The following is a 26,049-nucleotide window of genomic DNA, read 5'->3' on the forward strand; positions in this document are numbered from 1 at the left end:
TTTCACACGAAATCCACCGAGTCCTAACTCCACATTTAGAAGCCTTAGCACATTCAGAAGCCAGACATAGCGCATTAGTGGGGCGACTGTTGCCTTCCGACCAACCCCACCCCCGGCTCCCTCCCACCATCTCTCTGTCCCTTCTGCAGAGCGGCCCTGGGGCTGGGCACTGCGATGCTACCTCCATCCTCAAGTGGACACCACCCTGTCCAAGCCTCAGATGCCCCCACCCATTAGCACCAATGAGGACGAGTCAGTGATGGCCTGGCCATCTCCCTCAAAGGCACCCTGTTACCCCACAAAGAGACTGAGATCCTCATTTAACAGATGGGAAAGCTGAGACCCAGGGCCAGGAGAAGCTGGAAGCAGAACACAGAAGGTGGGGACAGAGGCGGTGTGCGAAGCTCTTCACTCTTCCCAATCCCCCCTCCTACCCAGCCCTTCATCCCAACCCTGGGAGAGCAAACCAGAGACAGGGTGGCCTGTATCTCCTTTTCTCTGACTCTTGTTTATGGAGCTTCCTGGTCAGGAATAAATGGCCGTGATCGCAATCTCCCAGCCAGGCCCAGATGACCCACACCAACGCTGGCTAGGCCCGCCTCCGCCGATCGATAATGGAAGAGTTACCAGTACCCCAAATAATCAATCACTAATTGCTTAATGCCACGCAATTCATTGGGGAGAGTTATGTGTGGTCAGTGACTGGGTGCCCCCGCCCCAGCCTGGTGGGGCCTCCAGGGGCCAGAAAGGCCATGTCTGTGGTGAGCACCTCAGCAGAAAAGCCGCCCATAACTCGGGAGCTTTTCAAGCAAATGTTCTGGTCCTCGCCCGCATCCCCAGGCCCAAGAGGCAGGAGGAAGTGGCACTGGCCACAGAGGCCCCAAGAGATACACCACATTCCTCTGAGCCTATCTGGGCCCAGGAGCCTGCACGTGCCAGGTACCCAGGATGGATAAATCTGGTCCCTGCCACTGAGGCACTCCCAGGTCATGAAGAAAGAGAAGCCACCATATGTGACAGACCTCCCATACAGTAGGCCTTGCACACAATAGGTGCCCAGTTCTGATGGAGAAGCAAGTACTTCTAGCTAGGGCGATTGGAAGGGGGTTCCAAATACGGCACACGGGCTGAGTCTTGAAAAGTGGGTAGGAGCCACATGGGCAGAGGTGGAGGAAGGTACCAGGCAGAGGGGACAGCACAGCCAAACCACGGAGAAAGGAAAGCCACAGCATGTGTGAAGGGGACAGTGCGTGGTCTCTGGCTGGAGCCTGAGTGCACACAGGAGACCCGAGAGGGCTGGCTAGGGCAGAAGGTCAGACTCTGCGAGACACCAAGGGTCCGGATGCCAGCCTGAAGGCAACAGGGAGCCCTTGAAGGGTGCTGAGGCGGACGACAGCCAGCATGGGCTTGGGAGGATCGTTAAAAACTTCAGCGTGCACAGCTACAGGCAGGCTGCACACACCAAGAGGGCAGGGGCTGGATTTATTCATCTCGGTCCTCACAGCAGCTAGCATAGCCAGGCCCAGAAGACGCACCGACAAGTGAATCACTGATCACCAGCTGCAGGACCGGGGACTCCTGGACGCACAGCTGTGTGATATCATGTTTGTATAAAAATACGTATCGATAGTTGAGCCTCAAAAACAGCCTTGTGAGACGGGCAAGGAGACAATTATCTCCAGTTTATAAAAAGGGAAGCTGAGGTCAAAGAGAGACAGGCAGTGGACCTGACTGAGGTCACGCAGCTGGGCAGGGGCAGAGCCCAGTGCTCTCCCCACCCTCCCCAAAAGGCTGAGCCCTGCTGACCTTGGGTGGTCCAGGGCTGCCCAGGAGGTGAACGCCCACTCCTCCCTACTTCAGGTCCCCGCCCCTTCCCCACCAGCAGGGCAGGCGGAGGAATGCAATAAATGCTGTCCCACCGAGGGTCACCTGTACCAACCCCAGCTGGAGCCAGCTGCTTGTCACCATGACTGCCCGTCCCTGTACCTGTAATGAAGACAGAGCTGGGTGGGGAATCTCTAGAACTCCCAAACTTGGTCTAGATAGGCCTTGTAGAAGAGAGACCCACTTCTCCCCAGCCTCTACTCCCAAGATTTGGGAAGTGTCCTGGACCAGGAGTCCAGAAACAGGGCAAGCCCAACTCACTATGCAACTATGGAGAATCACTTCCCAGTTTCCTCATCTGTGAAATGGGGCAGTGCTCTCTGCCTACCTTACAGAACTGCCACGAGGTTCAAATGAGGGAAGGAGTATAAAAACTTAAGGAAAATTATAAAGCAAATTTTGTTCTGGAATATTAAAATGTTTCTCTCTACTTCAGTCTAGATTTCAATACTCTGATTGGGACTCACTTCCCTCTCCCAGCAGAGAACAAAAATGAACAAACATTTTCTGAGATTCTCGTATGTATCAGGCTAATCAATGCTTTACATGTATTATTTCAAAGCACACCAATGACACCCCTGCAAGGTAGGTGTCATTCTCCTGTGGTACAGATAAGGAAACTGAGGCTCAGAAAAGTGAAGGGACTCACCCGAGCTCACCCTGCTCAGAAGCAGCTGAGCCACGATTCAAACCCAGCTCGAGATGGCATCCAAGCCCAGGTCCTTTTTGATCCTACCAGGCTGATTCAAGGAACCCATTTCCATACCCCAAAATCTTAGAGCTACAGACCAGTGCTCAGGGTGAGGCTACGAATCTCACACATAGACTCCGAGGGGGCCTGAATCCCCAACATCAGATGTACTGTACCACCCCGCTGGCCGGTGGAGAGCACGGCCGTCAGAGCTGGGTGGGGCACGGAGGGTGGCTGGCACAGCTGGGCTTGAGCTAACTGGATCAGTCCTGGGCATGAAGCCGCCTGTCCAGCTGCCCTGGCAGATGCGTGCTAGAACTGGGCCACCTGCCAAGACACCCCCCCCCCCATGTCCAAACCAACCTGGACACTAAGGCTCCATTCTGGCTTCCTCCCGCTCTGACCCTGATGGCTGGCTGTGCCCACAGAGATCCAGAAGGCCCAGGGTGGCAGCCGCTAACCATCCTTCAGCGGCTGGCACCTCCCCTGATATGGCCATATGGCCCCATATGCCCCCTGACAGCTGGACTGCGGGAACAACTGCCTGAGGATGTCCTCTGCAGAGGCCCAAGGGCCTGGCCACACCACCCAGCCCTGCCCAGCAGGCCATAGGTGCCGCCAGGAAAACCCCAAGCCAGAACACCCCGCCCACAACGTGTTCTGTGACCTCATTATTCAAGTCACCACCCCTGCCTGGGCCTCAATGCTTCTTCTATCAAACAGCAGTGTGGAATCAAACTTCCACCCAGACTCACCCCAGGCCTCCATGGAGACAAACTTACCCATTTTACAGACATAGAAACAGAGGTCTGAGAGATCTCAGGGATTTGCTCAAGCGCACGCAGTAGGAGGGCCAGTACTATCAGCTGCATCTTGTGAGTCTAGGACACCTGTCACTTGGGTACACCCAGGTGATGGGAATGGTGATAGACAGGAGGTCCTGCCCCACTCTGGTTAGCTGCACTGCCCCACCCGGCTCTTTCCCCGGGCCGAACCTCTCCCTCCTTCACAGCGTGGGAAACCAGGCACATCCCCTTGGCCTGTCTCTGTCACTGCCCTCGCCACCCACCTGGATCCACAGCAGCCTCAGGATCACCTCACAGCCTGCGGCTGTCCCGGCCAGTCCAGGCCAACCCCACCCGCAACCACCAGAGGGAGTGGTTTAAATTGCAAATCTGCTCGCGTCCCTCCAGAACTTCAACCCTGCAACCCCTGAATACGGAAGCAGCCCACACTCCTCAGTCGGGCACTCAGGATCCTCCTGTGTCTGGTACCAACCTGCTCTGCGCCTGCTGTGCCCCAGCAGGAACTACTCCATTGCAAACACGTTCTACCCATGCCCAGTGTTTCCCACCGCCGTGCCTCTGCTAATGCTGTGCTATCGGCCTGGAAGGCCCTCACTTTGTTCATGGTCCCCATTCACTCATTTATTCACCATATTTCCTGAGTATCCACCAAGTGCCAGAAACATCTGAGCAGCTCAAAATGCACTGGCCTTCCAGTCCAGCCGAAATAACCCCTTGCCAACCACCGTCTCGCATACCTCTGCAGCTGCCCGGCCCATTCTGCCTCATACCCAGGGGTGTGGGTGGACATCCGTGTCCCCATTCAGAGCCCACCCAGGGAGGGGCCCAGGCCTGTCATCAGAATCCCCAGAACTCAGCCCAGGCCTCAAACCAGGAGATGTACCCAAATGTGGAGCGGGCCCCAACTGTACAATTGTAGGCAATGAGGAGCGTGGTTCTTGGGGCCAGATGTCTGGGCCCCAGAAGCCTATGTAGAGTGGCCCCAAGTTCCCCCTAAAAGAGGGTTCAGTGGTCAGGGCTAACTTTTATCCCCTCAAGTCACCCCAAGGCCCAGGCCACCCAACAACTTATCACTGAATTTGTTAGAATATCTTTATAATTTAAAACACACCCATGGCAGGGTCAGGGCCTGGCTGGAGAGGGAAAGGGAGGAGGGCACACTGGGCACTACCCCTTCTCAGTCAGGAGGTTTTGGGGGGGGGGGTGGCTGTCTTCCTAAAGGGGGCAGCAAGTTGGGGCTGGGAGCACCTGACTGGGATTCACACCCCTGACTGCACAGACCAGGGGCCAAAGAAGTACCCTGCTCTCTCCCCCTGCCTCCATGGCTTGCAACCCCAAATGGAGGGCTCAGCTTGCTAGAGTACTTGGGTGAGGAGGGGGCCAGAAGAACCAGGGCAGGGATTCAAGCAGACCTGGATGGCAGGGGTGGGACCAAGCAGGCACCTGGCCATGCTCAGAAAGCCACGACTGGGGCGGGGGGAGTTGGGAGAGGGGAGGGAGAGACAGCAAGAGAACAATGGCTAAGAAAGGCCACTGAGTGGGGCGCCTGGGTGGCTCAGTCGGTTGAACATCCGACTTTGGCTCAGGTCATGATCTCACAGTTCGTGGGTTCGAGCCCCGCATCAGACTCTTCTGACAGCTCAGAGCCTGGATCCTGCTTCTGATTCTGTGTCTCCCTCTCTCTCTGACCCGCCACTGCTCACTCTGTTTCTATCTCTCTCTCAAAAATAAATAAAACATTTAAAAACATTAAAAAAGAAACCTCAATCTCAGATATTAAAAAAAAGAAGAAAGGCCACTGAGCGAGAGCAGGGCAGGAAGAGATGAGGAGAGGCAGAGAGAAGCTACCTGAGCATGAAGCCAGCAAAAAGGCTGGAGGAGCACAGGATCCAGTAGCACCCCCAGCTCCCTCTGGGGAGCTTTGGTCACTCCTGGGCAACAGCTCTCCCCCCTCCTCACCCCTGCCCAGGAGGCCTCTAAGGACCAAGGCAGCGCTGGGGTCACTGGGGTCGGCAGCTGGAGGGGAGGAGGGGGCTTCACAGAAGCCTGACTGGGGCTGAGAGTTCTTCCAGCTTCTGTGCTTCAGGTGGGCCACCTGGGGAGGAAGTGGTCCCAACAGTAACCAGAATCCATCCCCCCTCCCCCATGCACATTTGGGCTCCTATGGGGAACCCATTTGCCTGAGGGTGAGCTCCTTGGCCCACATGAGGCTCCGGGATGGAGATCTCAGGAGACTGGGAAGGATTCCAGGGCCCAAGGAGGAGGACAATGCCAGGGTCTACCCTGCCATTCCAGGCTGGGGGTGGGGAACCCCTCTGATACCCAGGATGACACTGACGTCCCAGTGCTGAAGATTACAAGAACCAGGTTTGCAAACCATCAAGCAGAGCCCAGGTAGGCTCTGGCCCCAAATCTAGGAAGCAAAGCTTAATGAAGCTGGGGTCAAGAGGTGCCGGAAGTCAAGCCACGGAGAGCCAGGCTGACAGTGGCTGTACCCACCTTCCTGCCCATCTACAGAGGGTGTGTCACAGGCAGTAGAACAGCTGCCCTGGGGGGCCACCCCCCCATTAGCAGGCCACCGGAGCCTCCCTGCCAAGTCAACCAAGGGGGCATGAGTGCCCTCCCTGCCCCTCCCCACCTCACCAAAGACCAGAGTTAAAGGATACTTTCATAGTGGAAAGTTGCTGTCCTGACCCTGGACTTCTGGCTCCATCTCTGCCTCCCAATCCTCCTCTGTGAAATGGAGTGGAAGCGTGGCCACCGGCCTCTCACAAGGTGGCCGAGAGATTCCAGAGGGACGATGAAGTGGAAGTTAAGGTTTAGGCCTCAAAGCTGGTCAAACAAAATATTAACATCCCCCAGAGAGCCAGGTAGATACTATTCCAGCATCACACCCCTCCAGCTAACATGCAGGCTGAGACCATGACTTCTGACCCCCACAGGCTCACACACTGAGTGCCGGGAGAGAGCATAGGAATAAGGGCTGCTGGGGAATCCAGATGCTCCAATCCAGAAACCCAAGTTGGAAGGACAGACTGAGGAGCAATCAGAGAAGACTTCCTAGAGGAGGAAGAACTTGCCCTGGAAGCCGGGAGGATTTGTAAAGGGAAAGGCCTTGACCTCTGACCCTTCCTGGAGCCTCTCATTGGGGGGGGGTTCTGGGGGAGCACACGGTTCCCTCCTCTCAGGGGACCACAAGTCCTCATTGTATCTTCTGAAGGGCAGGGCTGCCATTTGGGGAGGGGGCCTAGGAAGTTCCCTGCCGCAGCCAGCACAGAGGTGTAGAAGGAGACTCAAGGAGGGTGGTGGGGGACACAGCACAAGCACAACCCTGACACATAGTAAGGCACGCAGGAGCCTGGCTCCAAGCAAAGAAGGCATGCGGGCAGTGGGATGGGCACCATGCCACGGACCTAGAGGTCCCCCCTCCAACGCCTGGCCTCTCGGGAGGGCCAGGGAGCCAGGTCTAATGTGATCACCTTTCCAGCACTCCCTTCTTCCAGCGGCCTGTCCCACGCGGCAGAAGGTGCGGGACCACACACACGTACACACAAGGCACGTCTCCCCACTCCCACCTCAAGCCCTGTTGTCCTCAGCCTGGCTGCAAAGACGACCTTGCGGCCCCCGGGCCTGGAAGCCGGCGCCGTGCGGTCCCGCCGGACCCTGCCGAAGGCACGGGAGTCCAGCGCCGGGAGCGGCTCCAGCACGGCGCCGCGGGGCCTGACTGGTGTCCCAGGGAGCCGGCGGCTGCGCCGAAGGGGTGGTGGATATGTACCCCTCTGCCCGCCGGGCGGCACAGCCCGCACCCCCATCCCATGCCTCCCTCGCATTCTCTCCTCTGGAAGCCAAGGCCGGAATTCCACCATTAAAACGCCCCCATCTCCTCTCCCCCACACACAAAGTTGCTCCAAGTCGCCGGGGTTCTGGCGGCAGGCGAGGGTTAGGCGGGGCCGCGCAGCGGGCGGGAGCGCGGTCACGGACTGGGGTGCCGAGCGCGCCCCATCCATCTCCGCGCGTGCACGCCCCCCACGGGCGCGCACCCAACACCCCACCCCCACCCGCTGCCCCCGAGGCTCCCGCCCAATCAGAGGCCGCGCACGCGGCGCTGCCGGCGGGCAGACACCCAGGCTCCTCGGCCTGCGCCCCCACGGCCCCGGCCCCGCCGCAGCGTCCCGGCCTGGCCACACTCACCGTCCCGGGCGCGCACTTCGCGCGCCGCTCCGTTCCGGGACCGCATTCCCCGGTTCGGCTCCGCTCGGCTGGGGTTCCCGCTCCGCAGGGCTCGGCTCTGAGATGGTGACAGCGGCAGCGAGCGAGGCAGGGAGGGCGTGTGCGTGTGTGTATGTGTGTGCGCGCGCGCGCGGCGTGTGCGTGTGCGCGGGAGGGCCCCGCGCTCCCCTGCGCGCCCCACTCCTGCCTCCTGCTCTCCACGCTGCGATGCCAGCAGAATCCCTAACGCGCGTTCCCACCCGCCTGGGCGCTCACACTCGCGCACACCCGCGCACACATCCCCGCGGCCGCACACCCGGCTGCGCACTCCTGGGGCGCTCACAAAGGCCCCCTTGCCCCGGCCAGCCGGAGCCTCCGGAGCACGGCCCTCGGGGCCTGTGGAGTGGGTCCTGCGCCTCTGCCCTGGCTGGCCCTGCCTCAGGTCCCCCGCTGTTCCCAGAGGGGGCCCCTCGGGCGTCCCCTCTCCCCCACCATGCCCGGCCTGGCCGCGGCAGCGCTCGCAGCCCGAACCCCGGCCGGGGCGCCTAACTCTGGCTTCCGGCGCTCGCACCCAGAGGCGCCGGCCTCCTCCTCCTCGCCTGCGCCGCCGCCCTCGCCGCGTGTTCTCTCGCTCCTTTCTGTCCCCCTTTCCTGTCCCTGACACTCCTTTTTTCTCCTCTTCTTTCTCCCACCTGCTCCCTGTTCCCTGCCCTCTGTCTCTCCCGCTGTCTCTCCGTCTATCTTGCCGCCGCCCTCTCCCGCGCCCCCTCCTCCCCACCGCCCTGCGCTGCCTCTCACATTCTCCGCATTACACTGGGCTCCGCCCGCCTCGCCGGACCCAGGGTTCGAGAGCTCAGTGGGCGGCGAGGGGACCTGCCGCGCCCCGGCCCCGCCGCCACCTCCGCTCTCTGCTCGCTCCGCGGCTCCTTGCTCTGGCCTGACGGGCGGCGACGTCCCGCGCTAGCCTCGGCTGTCGCTGGCAGTTCCCATCTCGCCCGGGCTTAAAGGGATAGCGCACCGGGCTCGACCTGCCCCACCCGGGGGCGCCGAGGAGGGCAGCCTCGCCGCGCCGGAAGAGTCCCGGGCGGTGGCGCAGCCAGGCTGTGCGGGCGGCGTCCTGACCGCTGCCGTTGATCCCGGCCCTCCCGGGCTGGAGGTGAGTCAAGGAGGAGGATGGTCGGGAGCTGTCCGGACCCCGCCATCCACGGGGCGTTCAGTGCTTGTTAGCGCCTGTGCCTAAGGGCAGGCTGGGGTGTAGGGTAGTGCGGGCTGGGCCCTGGGGACTGCGGGGCCAGGAGGAGGGATCAGGGAAACGGCTGTCTGGATCTGAGCCCAGGATGAGGACACCTGTCATGCTGGGAGGACAGGGCTCCTAGGATGGCCTCCCACTCCTGCTGTGTGACCTTGGGCAAATGCCTGCCTCTCTCTGGGCTTCAGCTTACCCTTCTTTGGAAGGACATAGGCTTACATCATCTCTGGGGCCATACGGAACTTGGATAGATGTTAGATCCCATAGGAGAGGGAGTCCCAAGGCAGGCCTTCACCACCCAGGATCCCACCCACTCCTTGCCTCTGAGAGCCCCCACAGCTGGCTGAGGCTGCACTCCTTTCCATCAGCCCCACCCCCCACCAGGCCTGGTCTGCTTCCTCCCTCAGTCTGTGGCATTTCTCTCCAGCCTCTCATCCGGGGGGACAAGGCAAAGTTGAGAAGTAAAAGGACCTAGCAGGGACAGCACACTACAGTTTGCAGAACTCTTTCACATCCAAGATCTCCCTGGACCCTCATGATACCCCTGGGAAATAAAGTTTAAGTTCACCCCTAGGCTTCCATCAGGATGATCCTGAACAGGCCTGATGCATGAGCACTTCGTCTTCCGTGTCTCCCACACCTACTTCCCACCCCAGTTAGACCCTTGCTCCCTGACCTCCATAGAGGGATGGATTTTGCCCATTTGTCCACTAAGCACCTATTCTGTGCGGCATCCTGTGCTAGGTACCAGGGGCACACAGATGATTTAGACACAATCCTTCCCTTTAAAAATGAAATAATTCATGGTGGAGCTTTTGGGGATGGGGGAAATTCAGGAAAGCTGCAAGAGGTGGCATTGAGGACAGGTATTGAAGGATGAATAGGAGTTGGCCAGGCAGAAAGGAACAGAAAGGGCACCCATGCCAAGAGAAGAGTATTTGCAAAAACATGGTAGTGGAACATAGGAAGGATGGGTGTATTTGAGGGAGGAGAAGCTATGGGAGCCTTGAATTGACAAGTTTCAACTTTATTCTGGGGCAGCAGCAAGACTGCCGCTTAGCAAATCTAGGCAGAAGCCCTACCTATCTTTCAGCCATCACAGAGGCATGGCCAAGGGCTCCCAAATCCAGGAGCTTTTGAAAGAAGCCTCCCCTCCTGTCCTAGTAAACCCAGTCCCAACCTCTGCTCCCAATTCCTGCAAACCAGATGCAGCACAGCCTCCCCCTGCTGACCGGAGCTGGAAGTAGGAGAAGCCCAGGCTTCGCTGTGGCTATGAGTCCAGGGAAGGCCTGATTTTGGCACTCACCCATCAAGATGCCCTGTAAAGGCCCCACACTTTGGTGTCAGGCATACCCAGTGCCTCACTGCTCCTCTGTACAATGGAAATAAAAAATACCCGGCCAACAAGGAGGTTGGTGAAGAGTTCATAAAGAACAATGCACAGGAATGACCCAGCACACAGTAGGCGTCTGGCAAATGTCCTTTTCCTTCCCCACACCTGAGCTTGGCTTTATGACCTATCCCAAAGGCCCTTACTGTCTTCCTCTTGCTTCCTTCCCCAACCATGTCTCTTCTGCCTTTGTACCCGACTTCCTGGGGGCCTCAGGGGAGATGAGCTCACAGCTGTTGCCTGCTCTGGGTCAACACACCTCCTGAGGAGTCTTCCCAGGGCTTCCAGGTAGGCCCCAGGGAAGCCAAACAGAGACAAACAGCCTTTCCCGGGAGTGCCTGACATCCACGCAGAGCAACCATTCCAGTCTACTCCCCCTCCATTTCTCCCACTTTCCTGTTCTGAGAGCCACACAGCCTTTATGTCTATGCTTGGGAATTTATGCCCCCAGCTTTGCCATGCAACCTCGGATAAGTAGCACACCTTCTCTGAGCCTCAACTTCCTCCCTAAGTATGGGGGCAAGCAGGTATGCTGTACAGCTGCAAAAAACGTAACTCTAAGTCATTTATTTTCCCTCAGCAGCTCCAGGCCTTGGCCCTCTATCCAAGAGTTCTGCACAGAGGCAGGCAGGTACAGAGATGTCTTCGGGACACCCTTGTGTCCTGCCTTTGTTACTAGTGGCCAGGAGCCATTGCCACCTCTGCTTCCCAGCAGGCTTTACAGAGAAGCAAAGCATGAATAATGAACAGGCCCACATAGAGGAATCACTTCACTGCTGGAGCAGTGGCATCTGGGGGCCGGGGGCCAGAGGCTGGGGGCCAGACCAGTGTGGGCAGCTCCAGGAAGGAGCTTCTTCACCAGAAGCCGGGAGCTGGCCGCTTCCTGCCGCAAGGGCTGGGTCAGTGCCCCCGCAGATGCCTGCCCAGGGCCCCTCTGCTATTTTCAGCTTTCTCCGTAGGCTGGTTGGGGAGACCTTGGCAGTGTCCCAGACCCCATCACCACGCCAGGTCCGGCCCAGGGCTGAGTGGCCCACATGGAGTCCCAGGAGGCAGCAGGCATTTCCTGCCTGCCTTCTCAGCTAACCCCAGGCTTCCTGGGTCAGGCTGAAGCATAAATAGGGCCACTAGAGAATCAAAGAACTGCCCCACCCAGCCAGGCTGTCTCCTTGTCGTCTCCCATCCCATCTCCCCACTTCCAGTCTTCTCCCATCTGTTCCTAACACTTGTCTTACACAACCCACCCACCTGCAAGCCCTTCCACACCTCAACGGCCTTCCTCAACTACCCCCTGCCCACTCCAATCCCCTTCCTCCTCTTTACTCTTAATCAACTTTGTGTCAGGAGGCTTTATTCACTGGTTCACCCTCACACTGATCCTGGTGTTATCCTTCCCATTTCAAAGAAGAGAAAGCCAAGGTTTAGCATGAAGGTCCAGGATTTTAACTGAGAGCCATTGTTCTTCATCCTTTCCACAAACATTGATTGAGAGCCTACTCCATGTCAGGTGCTGTGCCAGGTGTGAGGGATACATATCAGAGAACTTAGAATCTGGAGGGAGAAACAATTCAAACCATCATGCAAAGAGATGTGGAATTACACCTCTAACAAGTGCTATGAAGAGTTGTGGGGCTGGTAGGTAGAGGCCCAGGCTGGTGTTGGGAGTCAGGAAAGGCTTCCTGTGGGATGTGACATTTGACCTAGAGCCAGAGGGCTGGATAGACATTAATTTTCAGGAGTAGGGGTGCCAGAGAGAGGGAATAGCATGTGCAAAGGCCCCACAGTGAGGGGAAGGAGAGAAAGTGCATGCGGTCAGAGCACAAGCAGAGAGGATTGAAGATGGCGCTGCAGGTGGCATGGGACCAGGACAGCAGTTTCTAGAGGGCTCTGTAAGGAGTTGGGAGTTTAGCCTGGTGGCTCTGGACTGTCTCTGGAGACATAAAGCAGAGGACAGCATCCTACAGCCTCTCCAGCTGCTTCCCAGCCCCGCACTCAGCACCCCTCACCCAGGGACCCTTTCTAACCCTATTTTTTTTTCTTTTTTTAATTATTTTTGAAGTTTATTCATTTTTGAGAGACAGAGTATGAGCAGGGGAGGGGCAGAGAGAGAGAGGGAGACAGAATCTGAAGCAGGCTTCAGGTTCCAAGCTGTCAACACAGAGCCTGACACAGGGCTCAAACTCACAAACTGTGAGATCATGACCTGAGCCAAAGTCGGACGCTTAACTGACTGAGCCACCCAGGTGCCCTCCTAACCCTGTTTTCTAAAGCCCAGACCCTAGCACAGGGAGGGGCATGTTGAGGATTCAGACTGGACAGTGAACTGGCAGCATGGTGAGGGGGACAGAAGACCTTGGCTCAGGCTCCACTAAATAATTCTGGGCAATGCCTGCCCCTCCTTGTCCCCCATACCTGTAAAGCAATGACAGGACTGGCCCTTTCTGCCATCTCTGGTTGATTCTGACCACAGCCTGTAACAAGGAGATGGAAAAACTAAAACAATGAAAATGATCCCACCAGAGCCAGATTCTAGGTCCTGGGGTCCCCGGGCCCAAGGATCTAATTCACCTCTTCTAGACCGACAGGCACTCCCGGACATCTGATGGGAGGAAGTGTGTGAGGGCCCAGGTAGGAGTTGGAGGAAGAGGAAAGCCCCTTGGAATGCTCCATCTGGAAGGTCTGGGGAAGGTAAGCTCAGGGATGCAGGAGGGATGCGAGGGCGCTAAGCCAGCAGCAGGCCCCGGGGTTGAATGGGATCCTTGAGCCTTTGGTTTTCCCATCCGTAGAAGGGTAGAATTCTTTACTCCTCATGTATCCCTATGTAAGAGAGAGGACAAGGGAAGCTGGAGGGTCCGACAATCTCTCAGGGGCACTGGCCCTCTGCCAAGCACCCTCCTAGGAGCCCGAGATCAACACCACTGGGAGACATAGACTCAAGCGGCAGGAGTGGTGGGCAGACAGGGGACCCTGCATGTTACTCAGAGATGGGATTAGATTGCAGTTTGGGAGGCCAGTGGGGTAGGGAGCGTTTAAGGACCAGGGGGTGGGGTACATGGCTATGGGTGGGGGGGGGGAATTTCAGACCTGCCATTCAGCTCCCACTCACAGAAGGTATACTCTGCAACAGGCCCATGGGGACCTGTCCTCAGGAAACTCACAGGCTGTGGGCAGACAAGCACGTGAACAGTCATACCCACAGAGGAAAGCCAAGGTTCCAAGTTCCGGTTAGTGCGGGGGCTTCAAGGCTGGCAGGGTCATAGGACCGAGAGTCAGGAGCCCCTGGAGCCTGGCCCTGAGCCTCAGAGGTGAGGAGGGGGCCCATTGCATTCACCTGGGCTGGCATCAGCCTGATCCGGCCCTCCCAAAATGGCCATGGAATGGCTGCCCTTGAAGGAGCATCGGAATTCGCAGGGGGGTGGGGGGCTAGAGAAGAAGAAACGTGGGGGCGGGGTGGAAGAGCACAACTGGGTCCGGGTCACCTCTGATTCCTCAGCACCCACCACACCCACCAGCCCAGGCCTGGCCACGGCAGGGGGTCGGGGAGTAGGAGCTGGCTACATGGATGGTGTTTGAATGCAGGGAGGGAGGGAGGACTGCAGAAACGTAAGAAAGCACCCACACTGTCAAGGGGGGTGCAATGCTGGGAGGCGGCAGGACAGGGGATCAAGGTCTGGTCACCAAGGTCCTTGAATGTCATGGGAGGATGATAGAACTTCGAAGGTTTCCTTTGCCTTCACATCCTGACACTCACCAAGTCCTGCGACAGGGCTGTGAGTGTCACGGTGTGAAGGCAAAAGGAAAGGAGTCCCCAAGGCCTTTTCAACAGAATGACAGCGGCTTACTATACGCTGACTCCTGCCAGGTTCACAACCTTGTTCCAGGGGACCCTCACCCCAACCTCCCCTGACTGTCTGCAGGGAGGGGTCACGCCAACGCCCTACCCAGACTCCCTTCTGGCTGAAACACTCTTCCCTGGGGCTGGCAGTGTCGAGGTTGGCCGGCCACAGATGAGTACCTTCCCCTCAGCTGAAGCGGGAGGCTCCTTGCCCAAGGCCTGTCCTTCCACAGACAGCTGCATCCAACACCTGGTCAAAGCTGGGAATAAAGGCCCGACACTCTCACCCCATTCAGGTCAACCCGTCAGACAGCTCAGGCCCGGAGCTGGCCATGGATCTGCACTCTGAAGGTGTCAAAGTCCCACTTCTCCCTCTGCCTACTCTGTTCCCTCACTCCCTCCCCACCACGGGTGTTGATCCCATTAAACTTGTATGCTCCTTTCCCTCCACGCACTGGTATTCTTGTCCGCATTTTACCCAGAAGGAAATGGAGGCTCAGAGATGTTAAGTGACTTGCCCAATATTGCCCAGTGATAAGTGGTAGATCAAGGCATAGCTGGGGAAGTCAGGGACCCTGGCTGGTTGGGGATTGGAGATAAGTCCGTCCCTAGGGAAGGCCAGTCCAGACCATAAGCCAGTGCAAGAACCAGGGGCGACTTATTCTATCTGTCTCTCTCTCTCCCCATTCCACAGATGGGGAAACTGAGATCAGTCGATGATGGCCACATGAATATTCCCTAGGGTCCTGCCTCCCAGCCCAATGTGAGTGTTTCCTCTAGACCAGAGTGATGCTCTTTTCCTACCTTCCCCCCATTGCAAGCCCAGCACCAGGTGTCAGGCTTGAGGACCTGGTTAGGTTGACCCCTACCAGATTTCCCAAGGTGAGAATGAGGTGCTTACAGCTCCTAAGCCCAACCCATCGATCTCTGCAACAGCCTGAGCTGCCCAGCCCTGGCCTGGAGTTGGGCTCAACTGCACCAGGAGGGCAGGCAGGCATCTGACTGGCACAACAGAACAAACAGACGGGAAGGAAATCAATTTGAGTGTTTGATTAATTTTAATTTTTAATTTGCACGGAGAGTAATGCACCCCATTTGACACTGCATATTCACTGCGAGCTGCTGGCACTTACCATTGCTGCCACCGCTACAGCTTGCTGTGCCCAGTGGCTCCCTGCCCTTCTGCCCGGCAAGCCAGACCCTCAAATGGCAGGCTGGCCTTCTGCAGAGCCAGGGGGAAAGGTCCCCCCAGGCACCTCCACCCCTTCTGCCCAGGAAAAAAGTGGCTGGTAAGTGCCCTCTGTGCCAAAGATGTGCTCCGTCTTTGGAAGGGCCAGTTGGGCAATGTCTATTCCAAGGTCAGGGTGCACTAATGGACTTTTGGGTGTAGTGACAGACTAGTTTGGGGGCCAGGGGAGATCCTGTGTGCACCTTAGCTCAAAGGTGCTAAGCAGGTATACATGCCTTCTACATTCAAGAGCAATCCTGTACCTAGGGTCAGATCTGTGTTAAAACTAGGACATTCCCAGTTCTTGTGTTCTGTGACTTCAAGGTACAGAACTCTGTTGTTTCATGTATCTGGAATTTGACCACATATGGGTTGCGGAAAATGTGTCTGAATTAAGAGGGACCAAGTCCATTGCCATTGTCTAGCTCCTGGCCCTCCCCTCTCCCCTGACCAGGTCTCATGCCCTGAGAGCAGAGGGTTAAGAACAGAGACCATGGAGTAAGTCATACCTGGTTGGAATCTTGGCTCTGTGACTATCTAGTGTGACTTCAACCAAGTCACATCATCTTCTTGAGCATGACCTTCAAGGACCCTTCTGACTATGCTTCTGTCCTGTTCCCCTTCAGACCTCACCCTCTCTTGGTATCTATAGAACATAACATTCAATTTCCTCCTCCAGGAGACCTTCCCTGATTAAGCCTTCTGTTCTCCCCTACCACCAATATTCCCAGCTGCTGGTCCTGCCCTGAACATAAGCCTTCTCTGACCCTTCCTTGGCCCTCAGTAGCTCAACTGTGCACTGCACACTCTGCCTGGGGTGATGTGCTAGACAGAACATGGCCCTTGATACAGATAAACCTGGTTCAAATCCCAACTCACCTCCATGTTGGCTTAGCTTAGGCCCATCCCTGAAATACCTCAAGTCCAATGGATCCAAACCTGAATTCATCATCCCTCCCCGAAGTACTCTTGCCTCTTTTTCTTCCCTATCTTGATAAACAACACCCCAATTGACCAATTGCTCAAGCCAGAGAGCTAGGAACCACTGAGACTTCTCCCTCTGATTCATTCCTCACATTTTATTCTACCCCAGGTCCTCTGTCCCCACCCTCTCCTACATATCCTCTGAAAGGCAGGCAAAGCGGGGAGAGGGATTCTCTGTGGTATTTACTTTACTGTGTGGAAGGGCTGGGAAAGCCTTCAGAGAACAGCCAGTCCTACCCTCCCATTTTACAGATGAGGACACCGAAGCCCAAAGAGGGACAAAGACCTGTCCTGAGTCCAATGGTGAGTTGCCTATAGCAGAGCCACATTGAGAAGCCAAGTCTCCTCTGCGACCCAGGTGGGTATCTCAGAGAGATCATAATCAAGGCCAGACTCTGTGATAGTGACAGAAGGGAACCTGAAGCCCTTGAAGTCCTGGCCCACTCCCCACCCCCACCCTAGTGCCAGAGAAACTGCAGGGGATGTGTTCAAATTCCCAGGCAGAATGAATAATCCACTAATAAGACATGACAATCAGACATCACTTCATGCTGACTCTGCAGAGAGGCCCCTGGAGGTCCCTCTTGGACATGACCACAAAAGCAAAAGAAAAGGAGCCTTAGCCATGAGTGGAGTCAGTGGCCATTTTCTGTGTCCCGTTCCCCCCACCCCGGCTCCGTTGGCCATCACCTCTACTCTACTCCACCATTGTGCCTAGCTGAAATGCAAACTAATGCATTCTTGACCCCTAGAAGAATTGGTAACAGGATGGGAGAGAGGGCATGAAGAGAGGTCATCTCAGTTAGGGGTTCTGGAGAGGGTACTTAGGATGGACTGGGCTGTCATCTTTTATTGGACCCCTTCAGCATGCTGGGCACTATGTGAAGTACTTTACAAGCTTCCTTTCTGCGGCTTCAAGGCCCCCCTCCATGTGACCCAAGCATCACTGAACCCAACCAGGGTTCAGTTTCCTCTCCTGTGAAATAAAATTAGTTATAATAGCTACCTCTAAAGGCAGTTGGGTGATTATATAAGAAAAGATGTGTAAAGTGCTTCCTACATTGCCAAACACAAAGTAGACGCTAATTAAAAGCTAATTATAAATGAGACAACCTATGCGATAAGACCTAGAACCCACCCAGTTCATACTTGTCAAATCTGAGCTGTTAATAGGATAAATGTTTCACCACTTGCTATTGGAAAGGGGGCAAAGCTGGAGGTGGAGGGTGGTGTCTGCCCAGTGCTACCGGACAAAGGAGCTATTTAGAAATCCAGGGCATTTCTGCTTAGGCAAAGTGTAGAGAAGAGGTGAGCTTACATGAAATGGGTCACCAGAGACCAGCACCTCTCTTATCTTTTAAAAGCCTCTGTCTGGGGCGCCTCGGTGTCTCAGTCAGTTAAGCATCTGACTTCGGTACAGGTCATGATCTCACAACCTATGGGTTTAAGCCCCACATCAGATTCTGTGCTGTCAGTGCAGAGCCAGCTTTGGATCCTCTGTCTCCCACTCTCTTTCTGCCCCTCCACCACTCATGCATGCACACATGCATGCTCTCTCTCTCTCTCAGAAATAAATATCAAAATAATAATAATAATAATAATAATAATAACAACAACAACAACAACAACAATAAAATAAAAGCCTCTCTCTGAGGTTTGGTCCTGGATGGGCTGATTCCAGAGATGCCCACATCCTCTGGATTGGACCAAGCCAGGAAGTCCAGAAGAAGTGAGAACTTCATCCATCAGGAGGGAGAGGGGAGTGGCAGAGACCCAAAATGAAAGAGACATCAGGAAGACAGCCATGTGACAGCCACCACTACAAAGCCTTTATAGCATCTGTGCTTGGCCTTTTACCTACACTTTCTCATTTCATCCTCTGAACAACCATGTCAGGGGTGTCGTTATAGCCAGACACAGATGAGTCTCAAACAGTCTAATAATGACTTGCCCAAGGTCATTTCCCATAAGCCCCAGAGCCAAGATTTGAGCCTGGACCTTGCTGGCTGCTCAAGACCATGCTTGGAACCTCTATGAAGAAGGCACAGGGAGGGAGCTGGTGCCAGGACCCAACCTCCCCTCAGGGTTCCGGAGCTCCTGGCCAGGGCACTCGGTCCTCCTAGTTCCCAAACCAGTGCTTCCGAGACACTCCAACAAATTACAAGCCCAGGAAATATTTGCCTCTTCCAAGTCTGACCCTGTAACCAAGTCTGGGGATACCATGGGTGGAACCTGGGCATGCATCAGAGCTGGGGCAGAAATGCTTAGGTTTTAAAATAATAACATTTTACTGTACTAACCACATGCCAAGCATTCCTTTCAGTGCTTTATATATTATAGTTAATTCTCACAACACCCTATGGTGTAGGTGCTTTATCATACCCCTTTCACAGATAAGGAAACTGAAGAATGGAGAAGTTAGGCAATGTGCCCAAATTTGCACAGCTTGGCAGAGGCAGAGCCAAGATTCAGTTTCAAACAGTGAGGTTGCAGAGGCCATGACTGTAACCACTCACCACATTGCCCATCAAAACAGCCATCTACTGCCCCCAAGCCCAGAGCCACCCAGGGTACTGGGGGTAGGATTTGACTTACAATATTGCTATTTGCACATACTTTTTAGAGTGCAGAAAGTGACACCTGTGTCTTTGCAGACTCAGCACAGAGAAGCAAACTAGACTGCCCCTCCTTTTGCTTGTGTTCTGAAGGACACAGTCCCAGGCAGTCAACCACACGGAAACATGAAACCACTGACTTACTAAATTACTTGGGTAAGTCATGTCCCTGCCCCTAGGCCCAGGTCCCATGCATATGATGACTTCCCAGGATGAACCTGTTCCAAAAGATCCAACTCCTCATTCCACGCACCTTCAGAGTTTGGGGTGCTCTCCAGGGTCCTGAAATACCTCTCCTGCCTACAGGAAGGGCATCTGTAGACCCAAAAGCTTAGTTCTCTGAACACGTTCTCTAAAACCAGACAGGTAAATCAACATTTTTAAAATTTTTTTAATGTTTTATTTATTTTTGAGAGAAATACAGAGACAGCATGAGCAGGGGAGGGTCAGAGAGAGAGGGAGACACAGAATCCGAAGACAGGCTCCGGGCTCTGAGCTGTCAGCACAGAACCTGATGCGGGGCTTGAACCCACAAACTGTGAGATCATGACCTGAGCTGAAGTCGGATGCTTAAGTGACTGAGCCACCCAGGAGCCCCTAAATCAACATTTTAGACATGGACTATTACCATAAACACACACATGGAGCGATTTCTTAGATTCATCATCACCACGACCACCACCACCAAGGAGAATCCTCTTGTGAGGTTCATGAAGTAGTGCACCTCTCCCTCTTCCCTATTGGTGGCTCTGAATTTTCATGTAAAGGCTATGCATCACTGCGGTGAGCTAAGCTATATAGCCCTGGAATTGGAGTAAGTGTGGCAGGAGGTATATAGCCCAGGTGCTCAGTAAATGTCATTAGCTGCCATTATCACTACCATTATCTTCCCTGAGCAGCCCCTCTCCTGTGGGACACCCAGATGTGCACCTCCGGCTTGTGGCTCCAGAAAGCACATCCAGTGAGAAGGCAGTCTCCATTACTATGCTTGAAAGATGGTAGCATTAAGGAGGAGAGAGGCCCTCCTTTCAAAGACTACTCGGATTCTCTCTCTCCTAAAGCGCCCCCACCGATGGACCTGGAACATCCCTGCCCTACCTGTTCTTTCAAGTTAAAAACTGCATACAGTATCTTTCTCAATACTCATAACCATCATCTGCAAGTTCTGTGGGGCAACCTCATGAGTTACCAGGCAGCAAGATTCTAGTGATTGAAGAAGTCAGGGACCCTCCCCATTCATGGAAGGGGCCCAACTCATGAGGAAAGAGATGTGTCCCAGCTACAAAGGTAGAGGATGGGAAAAGAGAAGGAACTATACCTTTTTCTTTTGCTTCCCCCTCCCACATTCTCCCAGTTATCCCAATTCAGAAGGGGCAAAGTCTCAAGACAGAAGCCCCTTACTCTTATCAGCACATCCAGCCCCAATCAGCCACAGTACCCTGTTACTCAGGCTCCCCTGCTAGGCCTGAGGACCCTCAACTCCTCCTTTTCACAAATACTTATTAAGAACCTCCTGTGTGCCTGCCCTCTGTCAGGAAATTCTCTTACACTTAATCCTATTTGATCCTTGTGATGGCCCATGGAAGTAGGTATTTTACAGGTGAGAAAACTGAGCCCAGAGAGGTTAAGTTATTTTCCCAAGGTCACACAGCTGAGGATGAGTAGATCAAGAACTCCCTTTTCCAGTCTGATGAGAGCAGCTCCTGGCCCTGCCTCAAATGGTTGATCCCCCATGACTGGCCACAGCACAAACCTCTGCCTGAGTACAAGGGAGTCTCGCTGAGGGATTAAGGAAGAAAGGAATGTCTGACCCAGCTTACCCCTGCTCTGGAAGAACCTTCCCAGCTGGCTCTCTGGGTCTTGAAAGGATATGCCACATGGGCAATGGCCAAGGCAAGGGAGGAGGAAAAGCAGTCGCAACAAGGCTGAACATCTTCCTTGCTCCCTGCCTGTCAGAAAATCAAGCTCCCAGAGCATAGCTGGGGCTGAGGGGTGGGGAACAGAGAGGAGGTGCACACTGCAGGGTCCAGGAGGAGGCAGCTGTGCTCCTTCCCTACCTGAATACAGGCCACTGATTTGTCTGGGTCACTGGAGAAGACCCCTTCTGACATGTCAGCCTTTACCCAGAGAACACAGGCAGGACTTCAATGAGGAGAACCCAGGCCAGATGGGACTAGCTTGAGCACAGAGGCGGATACCACGCTGCTCGGAGAAACAAGGCCAAGAGCCCAGGGCAGAAGGGGCAGTGGTTTTATTCACCCCTCTATCCTCTCTGGGCCCTTTTGATTGACATTCTTTGTGGGAGCAGCACCCTCCACCTAGGGCCCAGAAGAAGTAAAACTAGGTGGCATGTGGGCTGCTGGCACATGTTCTGGTAGTGGGAACAGATGACGGATTGAGTTGGATTTTCTTCACTTGGAGGTGATGCTGGCTCTGCTGTGTGTTAATCTCATCAATATTTTCATCAAGAAGTCTCTGCATTGGATAATGCAGGACCTGGGTGGGGATAGGGCTCAGGGGAATTAGAGCCCAGGACCCAAGACACCAGGCTTCTCGTGGGAAGACTGCAGGGAGGTGAGAACTCACAAGTCCGAGACAAGGAGGCACCAACCAATATCCTTTCATGGCATGTAACACACATGCACATGTGTGCTCGAGACATGTGCATGGAAGCACCAGCACATGCACACATGGTGGGTTTACAGGCAGATATACACGCTTACATTCTCATACACAGCCCCAGACCTTTGCTCACACAATGCTCCCCACCTAGGACACCCTCCCCTTCTCTCTGAACTCCCCGTGTCATTTTTTGGGGGTCCCTTCCAACCCTAGCCTACGGAGCCAGAGAGCAGCATCTGGACCATTACTCAGGCGGGGGCGGGGGGGCGGGGTGGGGAGGTAATACAGATTCCCAACACCCTGCATGGTCCTGAGTATGTGTGAGCGAGAGAAGAAAGGGGTCCTAGAGCAAGGTGGCTCCTAGGGACCAGGACAGTGCCAGGACTGGCAGAGGGGCAGGGAGGTGTCCCAACGCTGCCAGAACGGTAGTGCTGAGGCTGCCAGCAGGAGACAGGAGGGCACCCCCTCCGGAGAAAAGGACACCAAAACTGGGTCTGAAAACCCCGCCTTCGGCGCCCCCTCCTGGAAGTTCTCCAGGACTGCCCCGGCAGGGTGCTCTTTCCTTCTCCTGAGTTCCAGCAGCTCTGATGGTGGGCAGAACCCACTGGACACTGCGCTCAGGAAATCTTAAATCCATCTTCCCTCGGCACCCAACCTCCTGGATGAGCTCCAGACCCAGGATTGGACTTTTAAAACCCAAACCCTTCTGCGGTGGGAAGGTAGCCTTCAGCTCCTAGCAACGGAGAAACTAAATCAAGTGTGATTGGTCAGTTCCAGCGCAGAGGAGGGAAGGCGTGAGCTGATTGGCTGGCGATGTTTATAAAGGGGAGAAACCAGCGACCTCGAGGTAGCAGTCCCTGCAAAGTCCCTGCAAAGGGAGGTAGTAGGGCTTTGCTGCACTCCCTTCGCAAGCTCAGAATTGCCCCTCCTGCCCAGACTAGCCAGAGAAGACCACTTCCTGTGGAGGTGTCCAGTTTCAGCCGTCCCAGCAGACCTCAACCTTGTTGTTCCCAGGCAGAGGGGGTCAGCTTACTAACGCAGAAATACTTGCAATAAGGTAAATGCTTTCGGCACCCAGAGGGTTAAGCCTGGATTAACCAGAACAAACCTATACGCATTCCGCAGAGGGTCCCAGCTCCTGTATACCCGGACAAGTTCCTGGAAGGTTCTCTGAACGTTTCCACGCTGGATGGGCTTTGAGGATGAAGTCGCCCAGTTCCCATTACACAGATGAGGAAACTGAGGCCCAAAGGAAGCAAGGAAGGGAAGGCGGGAAGGATTTGTCCTTGGTCACACACATTCTTAGAAGCAGAGCTGAGACTGGGACTCTGTCCTCCTGACAGCAAGTCTGCTGCGTGCTCTTCCTTCTGCCCCAGACAAGCCTGAAGCTTCACGAGGCTGGGCTCTTATGCATCACTATGCCTTTGCATTCACACCTGGAATGCTTTCTACCAGACAAACTGCATCCATCCTTCAGTTTTCAACTCAGGGCTCCCCTTGCCTAGGGAACCTTCTCAGATGCCCCCCTCTCCATCCTGGGACTCCCGTGACTTCCTGCATGCCATCTCTCACAGTGCCAGCTGTGTTGGAGTCTCACTGTTTACATGTTTGTCCCCCCACAAAGCTATGACCCCTCAATGGCAGGGTCGGTCTGCTCCATCCTCAAGCCTTCACCACCCAGGTGGGGCTCAGGGTGCAGCTGGAGGCTGAGAAGGAAACGTCTCTTCAATAGATGAATGAAAGACTTTCTAATCTCATAGTTTGCCTCCAGCATGATTTTTATTTTCCATGTTCCCAGCCCTGTGCTTGGTAGGCGAGAAGGGAGAGTGGAGTGCCAGGCCCTGACCTTGAGAGCTCCCAGACTGCTGCCGGCTTCAGGTATGGTGTGCTCGGGGCTATTACTTAGAGGCCTGGGTGCCAATAGGGGCGGTAGCCCCAGGCAGGGCTAGGACAGCTTTTGCCCTCGCCTCAGTGCCTTGCAGCAGGCAGATCTGGGCAAGGGGCTGTCCGCTTCCTAGGTCTTCCCAACAGTTATGGGGCTGTGAGACTGTTATCGTGAGGTTCTCAAGCCACAGCTGCACACCTCCACGTTGTTTTCTGTGTCAGCGCTGCCCCCTTGGAGCCCAACTCCATAGACTGTAATGTGGATACTTCCCTGTGATCTGGGTAATGTACTGGCTCTGGGCGCTCAGGGTCCCAGCAGGAGTCCTTACTGTCACCTTTGCACTCTCCCTAGAGGGCGTCATGCTGGGGCTGGCTAAAGACCCAGGCCCCTGGATGGCATCTTGCAGCCCCCTGGTGACAGCCAGGCAGTTGTGAACCAAAGACACCCATTTACTGCAGGGCGATATTTACACTTTCCAATGCCAAGGAGGTAGCCATGTAACGAAGATGAGGGCATGAGAACCTCTCCACATAGCGTGGCACCCTCTGTGTGCCAGACACCATGTAGCACTGCTAATTCTCACAAATATCTTGGGAAATAACTATAGCTAGTCCCATTTTGCATATGAGGAAACTGAGGCCCAAAGAGGCTCAGGGACTTGTGTCCTGCCTGACACGGGAGCTTTCCACCTGCCCCTCACTAGCCCCACCCCCAAGAACCCTCTCTCCACCGGCGCTATAGGAGCAGCCACAACTTACTTCTGAAGTAGCCTTGGCTGGGCCAACGTGACAAGAGGGCTACACAACGGGGGCCCCTCCCCAAGGTTGTGCGCTATCCTGTCCTGCAGCAGACAAGAGCTGTCACCCTGGTGCTGCATGCATGCAAATGTGGCTGCATGTACAGGCAACTATGTGTGCTTTTGCTTCGCAAAGCAGTAATGCGGCCAGGCCTCAAATAGACTGGCCTCAAATCTCAGTTGTTAGCACAGGAGCTAAGAGCATGGATCCTGGGGAGTCACGTCTCAGCTCTGACGCTCACCATCTGTGTGACCTTGGGTGAGCTACTGAACCTCTTTGTGACTCTGAGTCTTCATCTGTGTAATAATAAGGATAGTAGTGGCACCTTCCTTGGAGTTGACTTGATATAGAGCACCTCGTGCATGGTGTGCGCCACATGAGTGTTAGTGGGTGGCTTTTCAGCAAAGACTTATTGAGTGCCTACTGTGTGCCAGGGAGCATGATAGGTGCTCAGACCACAGTGCTAATCAAGACACTCACGGGTCCCAGAAGGGAAATCAGTCTATCAAGACTCCTCATGGCTGCCTCTTTCCACAAAGATGTACTGACAGAGGGGACAGATAATGATTGAGAGAGACAGAGGACAGGAGACGGAGCATCAGGGATTCCACTCCTTATGGCTTTCTTCCTGCTTCTGTCCTCTGCCGGCCCCAGTCGTGAGCGACTGTGCCTTGCATTTTCTGTGCCCACAGCCCGCCCACACTGACCCACCTGCCCTCTTCCATCCCCACACAGACAGTGCCCACATCTCAGCTTCAACCTGACACACCCAGTTGCCTGCTCAACATCTCCGTCTGAATGTCCACCATGTCCAGATAACAAATCACTCTCCCCTCAGCACCAGGTCCACCCTTCTTGTGGGTGCCCATCTTAGCATCTGGTACCCGGAGCCACCTAGTCATCCAAACTGGGAGCCTGGAAGTCCCCTGTCACCTCGCCCTCATCACCCCCTCATTCAATGATTGAGTTCTGTCCATTCTACCTCCCAAATGACCATAAACCCATCCGTTCCTCCCCACTCTTATTGGGCTCCCCACTCCAGTCCATTCTCTTGGTGCCCCGCCCAGATCCTTTTTACCAGGCCGGTGCATTTGTCCCCCAGACGCTGTGAGTGCTGGCTGCTAACTCACAGCTGCCCACAGCGAATGGCGAAGGGCGTTGGCTGGAGTTACGCCCACAGCTTATGGCTGACAGCTCCAGGCACAAAATGCTGCCTCTGCCTGTTCCCCCACCCCCACCCCACCCCCGCTTCAAGCTCTGATGGGCTGAGAGCAGACCCCTAGTCTTTGCCTAGCTTCCTTCCCCTCCTATCCTGCCACTCTCACTGCTCTGTGGATATCACTCATTTAATAAATCTCTAACACTCAGACCTCCTTTTCTGGCTGCTTCCCAAGTACCCTAAGACATCACCTCCCATGCTGGGTCAATCAGAGCTACACATCCTGGGACACACCTGGGGGACAGGTGGGGGCCGGGTTGGGGTGGGGGATGCTGGGAGCTCTGAGGAGGGAATGCCAGAAATGAGCTCCGATCCTCCCTGCCCATCTCACCTGAGAGAGCCAGGCCGGGACCCACCTGGCCTCCCAGACACTGTGATTAAGTTTTGTGCCAGAAGGAGAATTGGGAGCTGGTGCTTTCCCTCCTCCCCCCCCCCCAACTTTTTTTTCTGTTTTACTTCCCTTTTGCTTTTTTTTTTTTCAAAGGCTGAGCCCAAGTTAATCAGATGACTTCCTCGCCAGTCACACCAACAATTTTTCTAAGGTTCAGTCTCCCCAGAGCAACTCATAATTACTCCAGACTGAGACATTAAAGCAAAGGGGAAAGAAGAGAGTGAGAAAAAGATGTTTTTAATTAAAA

General features: G+C 55.0%; 1 protein-coding gene across 1 annotated transcript in view; it reads right to left on the reverse strand.

Moving 5' to 3' along the window:
* The window catches only part of LOC120235733 (collagen alpha-1(III) chain-like), a 125,274-nt gene extending 109,100 nt beyond the window's left edge, over nt 1-16,174 (reverse strand). Inside the window, exons 1-4 of the mRNA XM_039238169.1 lie at nt 16,169-16,174; nt 8,628-8,740; nt 8,389-8,527; nt 7,573-8,092 (exon numbers count right to left, since the gene is read on the reverse strand). Of these exons, the coding sequence (XP_039094100.1) occupies nt 7,573-8,092; nt 8,389-8,527; nt 8,628-8,740; nt 16,169-16,174 (778 nt within the window). The remainder of the gene's footprint in view (nt 1-7,572; nt 8,093-8,388; nt 8,528-8,627; nt 8,741-16,168) is intronic.
* Nucleotides 16,175-26,049: the final 9,875 nt, after the last annotated feature.

This window comes from Hyaena hyaena, unplaced genomic scaffold (assembly GCF_003009895.1).
Source record: "Hyaena hyaena isolate Hyena2069 unplaced genomic scaffold, ASM300989v1 scaffold_137, whole genome shotgun sequence".
NCBI classification, from domain to species: Eukaryota; Metazoa; Chordata; class Mammalia; order Carnivora; family Hyaenidae; genus Hyaena; species Hyaena hyaena.